The 6815-nt window shown below is 41.1% G+C and overlaps 1 protein-coding gene across 2 annotated transcripts; it reads left to right on the top strand.

The window, feature by feature from the left end:
• Positions 1-789: 789 nt before the first annotated feature.
• Positions 790-6751, top strand: LOC110523771 (bone morphogenetic protein 10). Of its 2 annotated transcripts, XR_005051731.1 has the most exons (3): positions 790-1722; positions 2297-6435; positions 6667-6751. XR_005051731.1 is itself a non-coding variant. In XM_021602776.2 (2 exons), the coding sequence occupies exons 1-2, from the start codon at positions 1359-1361 to the stop codon at positions 3358-3360; spliced, it is 1428 nt and encodes a 475-aa protein (XP_021458451.2). In that variant the 5' UTR covers positions 790-1358; the 3' UTR covers positions 3361-6660. The 2 variants fall into 2 exon arrangements, 1 of the variants encoding a protein (XP_021458451.2); XM_021602776.2 differs by lacking the exon at positions 6667-6751 and having other exon boundaries at positions 2297-6660.
• The last annotated feature ends 64 nt before the right edge of the window (positions 6752-6815 follow it).

Genomic DNA, 6815 nt, shown 5'->3' with positions numbered 1-6815 from the left:
TCCATAGAACGCATAGCCCCTCTTTGATTTTCACTTACATATCGTTGTTATGAATAATACTATATTTCCCTTGATGTAGTGATGCTGAATAAATGCTTTTGCTAAACGTAAGCCTAACCCACTCTCCCCTACTGTAAAAGTAGATCAAAGCCTTAAGCACTACTCAGTCTGCCCAGAGGCTGTCATTAGGCAGCGCAGAGGGCTTCATTAAAATCAACTGTGAGATATCAATCAATCAATAATACCTCACCAAGAGATATCAAAGCTTTGTAATTGGTCTTGCAGATTTTAGAGTATGCTTATTAAATTAATTTATTTTTCATCTAATCAATAAATGTCGCTGAAACATCTAATCAGGGAATGTATTGGAATTCATTGTTGAATATTTGAACTACTGATAAGCATTTTGTTGTAACCAATATACTATAGGGTGGCAGATAGCCTCGCGGTTAGAGTGTTGGGCCAGTAACCGGAAGGTTGCTGGATCAAATCCCCGAGCTGACAAGGTACAAATATGTCTTTTTGCCCTTGAGCAAGGCAGTTAACTGTTCCCTGGGTGCTGAAGACATGGATGTTGATCAATTAAGGCAGCCCCCTGCACCTCTCTGATTCAGAGGGTTAAATGCAGAAGACACATTTCACTTGAAGGCATTCAGTTGTACAACTAATGAGGTATCTCGCTTTCCCTATACAGTGAACTCAACAAAGGAAAGATCTGTCATGGATCGATGTACTCTGACCTCTTGTGGAACACCTGTAGCACTGCATTAGCTTGTCAATGACAGTGGTTCTGACTCACTTTTCAGAGGTTACTCTGAAAATGCATGTATGCTGATATCTAGTGCACTCGCTCAGATGTTGTAAAGAAATATATAGTTTGTCCTACAAGCATTAAGCAACATGTTCTCAGGTGGATTCTACATAAAAGATCATTCAAGCAGAAAATGATGTGTACAAAGCAAGTCTCCCCTCAGCAGTGGCCTGCGAACAGCCAGAGAAAAGCATGCATAGAAAGTAGTAGATAGAAGATGAGTGGAGTTGGAGTTAGAGGTCGTCAGCAGGCTGGCGGGCCCGGAGAGAGGCAGGGGGCGAGCAGAGCCCTAGTGACATCTCCAAACATGTCAGCACAGTGGGGTGGACAACACATCTCACCCTGCCCTCTGCACCCGATCACAAGATCAACAAGGACAAAGCTGTTTTCCCTCGACCCACACACCACCCTTTCAGCCCCAACCGAGACAAACTGCAGCTGGATAGGGGGGAACTGTTCCGCAGGTGTCCTCTGCTAAGGATCCTTTCATATTTCTATATTTGATACTCATCCTTTGGACCTGAACCTGCCCTTGAGTCATTCAGTCATGGTCGCTCCAGTGTTCTCCATACTGGGATACATCTACTCTCTTAGCCTACTGCCCCTGCTACTGCCTGGTTGGAGCCAGGGCAGTCCCATCATGTCCCCTGAGGAGCCTCGACGGGGCCCTGGCGCCAGGGGTCTGGTGGATACGTCCATGTTGGAGCAGGATCAGGATGTAGAGCTGGACATGCAGGACTCTCTGGGTCAGTTTCTGTCTACGTTGAACCTCACAGAGCTGGAGGCCCGGGCAAGGCCCCGTGCCACCCGTAAAGAGCCACCAGAATACATGCTGGAACTGTACAACCGCTTTGCCAATGATCACACAGCGGTGCCCTCTGCCAACATAGTGCGTAGTTTCAAGAATGAAGGTAGAACACTTACTTCTATTTGTCTGAAGACATTTTTTTATTTTTGTTTTACATTTTCTTATTTTCATCATCCTGAAAATGTATCTTTTGATATTATTAATTGTTTATTGAGCTAACATGAAAAGCCACTCAAATTAGTTTTGTTTAATTTGAGAACTATAGCATTATACAATATATTGACTAATATAACTTAGTATGTCAAAAGGTACACACAGCTGTTTGTTTTCTTTTAGAGGAGTTCATATTTGACTGTAACTGTAAATCACTTTTTGTTTTGGGCTCAGGTTAACTGAGATTGACTTTAAAGCAAGTTTTATGAACTTTAGCCCTAACTTGACAAGAATAAAACATTTTATTTGTCCTTAAAGAACATTTTATTGAATTGAAATTGGTTTAACAGGTGCTTATTATTTCCTCTTCTTGAAGTCAGATGATATGATTGCAATAAAATCTAACCATTAACAAAAGAGCTAAAATGAAACCCTTATTATTGATGCATTATTTCATTTCAAACTGATTAAATCCAATTGAAGTCTAAACCCAATTCAGACCTTCATTGATATTTTAATTCCAGATTCCTCCCCCTACAGTGTGACGGTCAGGGGTGTGAGGAGACACCCCCTGCTGTTCAACATCTCCATCCCCCACCACGAGCACATCCTCACCGCCGAGCTTCGCCTTTACACCCTGGTCCAGAAGGACCGCAGACACTACGCCGGCCTTGACCGCAAGGTGACCGTTTACAAGAAACATGAGGGGGGGCACTGGAGGAAAGAAGAGGGGAGGGACAAAAGAAGGAATGAGGAGGAGACAGACAAAATTGAGGAAATGGAGGAACTGGCAACACGGCACGTCTATGGTAAAGACGATGTCTGGGTCACCTTCGACCTGACCAATCAGGTCAACCTTTGGCGGAAGGCAGAGAGCTCCACCCACCGACTGGAGGTCCACATTGCAAGTCTGAGGTGCAAAGGTGGGAAGACCCGCCAGGAAGTCAGAAAAGAGGCTGGAAAGAAAGAGTTGGTCGATGTGTATGTTGACATGGGCTTGGATGAGAAACACAAGCCAGTGGTGATTGTCTTCTCAGATGATCAAAGCAGAGACCATCGTGAGGACGACAAGGGGGAGCTCAACCGGATGATGAAACATGAGAACGTTGTGCCGGCTGACCTGGAGCTGAGTCCACACGGGAACCGGGGGGACCAGGCTGGGAGCGATGCTAGGAACACGGATGGAGTGGAGCTGGATGAGGAGACTCTCATGCAACTGCACTCCAACCTCTATTACGACACTCCTCCCCGAATCCGCCGCAACGCCAAGGGTGATCCCTGTAAGAAGATCCCTCTCCATGTGGAGTTTAAGGACATTGGCTGGGATACCTGGGTCATACAGCCCATGGGCTATGAAGCCTACGAGTGCAATGGTGTATGCAGCTACCCTATGACCTCTGAGGTCTCGCCTACCAAGCATGCCATTGTCCAGACTCGGCTGAGCAGTAAGATTCCACAGAAGGTGTCACCAGCCTGCTGTGTTCCCACCAAGCTAGAGCCCATCTCACTCCTTTACGAGGATGGAGGAGTGGTCACCTACATGCACAAGTACGAGGGCATGGTGGTGGCAGAGTGCGGCTGTAGATAGTCATAGAACTGACTAAAGGTGCAGGAGAGAATTATAGAGACTTTGGATTAGCATAGACTGAGTGGTCCTCAGTTTCACTATCAAAGAAGAAATCCAGATCAAAAGTGCCGATTTGAAAATAACACATCCATTTCCACAAGCATCAAGGATACTTGCTTTGTGCGCTAGTAACTGATATATAGTAGGGCATGAATAACTTATATTTACAGTATCTAATGAACACGCAGCTTCAACTACATTTTAAGATACAGATAAACAGGGAGGAGTAAATAGAAAGATGACAGAGCAAAAGGGTGCATTATATGATGGAAATTTGTCATTTGTGAAAGTACATTTGTTAGTATATGGAGATTATATAAAATGCTATTTTACAATGCCAGCAATATAATGTGATTTTGTAAAAACAAAAGAGAAACACAAAAAAGATTTGAATGTGAATATTATGCTGTTCTTTATAGTTGGTATATGTTTGTCATCTTACATTTGACTTTAATCGTGACGATTTGTTGGTATGTACTGTCAGATATGCACAAAACTCTGTTGGTTTAAATGACAGAAAAACAGAACAGATCACTCCTGCATGCCCAGTATATATACATGCTGTTCCATAAATATAACCGTATATTCTACATGCAAAGACAGATGCTCATTCTAAAAGAGCGCAGGATGATTGGTGTTTGATATTTCAAATATGAGTGCTTCCATCATGTCATAAAATGTGAAATGAAATGTATTATAGAAACACATGTGTTCCAGAAATGTATTATGGGAATGCAACTTTGTTTGAGGTCGTCTTTTACCAAGGCCTGTGGACAAGCCAAGAATACATGTTCACTACAGAAGTTCATCTTGCATAGATTTGAATAGAGTGGCACTGTGCAAAATTGTATTGATTTTACCTTTATTTAACTAGGCAAGTCAGTTAAGAACAAATTCTTATTTTCAATGACAGCCTAGGAACAGTGGGTTAACTGCCTGTTCAGGGGCAGAACGACAGATTTGTACCTTGTCAGCTCGTTGGATTTGAACTTGCAGCCTTCCGGGTACTACCCCAATGCTCTAACCACTAGGCTACCCTGCCGCCCAGTTGATCAATGCAACTTCCATATGAAAAACCTTTCAAGAATGGCATTGCTCCAAAGGTTTTGATATTTATTTTCGGTAATACCAATTACCCTACCAAAGACATTCTTTAAAAAAGTATACTCGGTCATAACATACTTTATATGGGCTAATAAATTCATAGAATAAAAAGGTAGGTTTTACATCTACCTAAGTCTAAGGGTGGTTTTTAACCTTCCAGACTTGGAATATTGTATTAACTCGCAAAGCAAGGCTTTTACTTGCCGCATATAGTTAAATGCACTAAAGAGGAACAATGGGTACATATTGAAGATGAGCATGCTTATCCCCAGAATCTGTTTACTTGTCTATTTTCTAAGGATAAAGCTAAGAACATTAACAACTTCATAGTTAAGAACACTATAACAACATGGAAGGAAATGAACATTATGGAATAATCGTGTATAGCTTTTCTGAATTCACTGATAAATTGGTCCACATGGAAAACCAAAGGCATAGAAACCGGAAATGACTTGGTAACAGGAAAGACATTTATTTCCATGACAGAATTAAAAAAGTAATTTTGGACTGACCAATGTATAGTTTCAAATACATGCAATTTAAAAGTTATATATCCCAAAATGCCGATTTGAAATATTTTGGACATCAGAACAACCTTGAATATAGAATGTTATTATAGAATAGACAAATTTCACAAATTCCACAGCATAACGGCAGAGTCAGGTCTGAAGTGTAAAACTAACAATGATTCAATAATCCATTCTGTCTGGGTTATGCTATAATGTCCAGAAATTGTGAGCGGAGCTAGAAAGTTGGGTGTCTGAAGTATTACAATGTAAATGTACTTTTAATCTGTCTGCATATTTCAAGACATGGCATATGGAGGTGTATTGAGATACCCAATGGCCTGGACGATTATCCTCTCATCACTCATCTTGAATTTGATTAAATAAAAAACTTGCAAATCAATTAATCCACCATCATTAACACAATGGAAAATCTAATGATTTATTATGGAAATATTGAAATAGCAAGGGCAAACGAGAAAAGTGAATTGGTACAATTTAAGGCCATGTGGCAACAATAACGCAGGCACTAGGGATGGAGATGTGAGCATGTGGGTCTGGGCAGTAGAGATTTAGTCGTTGTTTGTGTGCATCTGTAAGTGGTTGTTTGTATTTGGTATAAAAATATACATATTTTTAAATTAAAAAATATATATTAAAACCTTTCAAGAGGAGTGTCATATCAGGTCAGAGAATGTGAAATCAAAGGGTGAACAATTTAGAAGGTGTTATGGCTTTTTATTTTTTTCATTTTTTATTGCAGATTACTTTATGTCTCTGCAAAATGTCAACCCTCTACATTTGGAGAAAGCAGAAGCAAAAAGGTACAGATGATGTACAAAGCCTTAGATTAAGTTTGCCAGAAAAAAGTTATTTTTCCTGAATATATAATATACTGTCCATGTCCATGGAACCAAATGAATGTTTTAAATAATTTCTGCCCACTTATTATTGGGCTAATCTATCTGCCTCAGTCCGACTCACACCCTCTACCACCCCACCATCACACATCCTTCTAGAGCCACATGCAATGCAAGCATTGGTGATAAGGAGGTGTTAGGGCCTGGAGACGTGTAGACCATCACTCAGGATGAGAAACCATTCCAAGTGGAGAGCAGTAGGGAGAGTGTGCTGTCAGATTCCTGGGCCCCAACACCAACAATCTCTATGGAACATTCAATACACCCCCCAGCCAGCCTCTGTTTACTGGCCAGTCTCTCTCTATTCACCACTGCCTGGCCTCAAACACTCCCACTTCCCTTCTCTGGCACGGATACTCTGGGGCCCTTATCATGGCGTTGCCTGCAGTACAGATGGAAAAAAAACATGTCACATCACCACTCCTCTTCTGCTGTCAGCAGACTGAAGGAGAGCCAACCTCTATGGAATCACGCTGAACTTTTAAACCAACTGGACTTGGTTCTCAGTTAAGATTTGCTTTTCACTGCCATGCATTTGTTAGTCAAAACTATACTGTATACTGTACCTAATAGCGATTGAGCTGTTACAGATATTATTTCAGAGTATTTATTCATGACTTGAAAGGTGATGGTTATTTATTTAGTAAATTTGATGTGCATGTGAAAGTTCAGTAGACTTATTGCATCCTGTGGAAATTAATTATTTTGAGGAAAAATAAACTTTATTTGTTTTGCAGCACGAAGACACGGTTGGCATATGGTGTTGTTGAATGAAATGCCAGATGAAATCTCCAGAATGTTGGATAAGCACATAGGTATATGGTACATTTACTTGGAAACTAATTACACTTGTAGGTTATAAACCAGGAGCAGAGATTGACTCATG

Source organism: Oncorhynchus mykiss, chromosome 5, assembly GCF_013265735.2.
Source record: "Oncorhynchus mykiss isolate Arlee chromosome 5, USDA_OmykA_1.1, whole genome shotgun sequence".
NCBI lineage: Eukaryota > Metazoa > Chordata > Actinopteri > Salmoniformes > Salmonidae > Oncorhynchus > Oncorhynchus mykiss.
This window is presented reverse-complemented; position numbering and strand designations above follow the sequence as displayed.

Coding starts and splice junctions, on each gene's coding strand:
- LOC110523771 (XM_021602776.2), top strand. CDS start 1,359: ATGGTCGCTCCAGTGTTCTCCATACTGGGATACATCTACTCTCTTAGC. Junction 1,723..2,296: donor GCGTAGTTTCAAGAATGAAG/GTAGAACACTTA, acceptor TTTTAATTCCAG/ATTCCTCCCCCTACAGTGTG.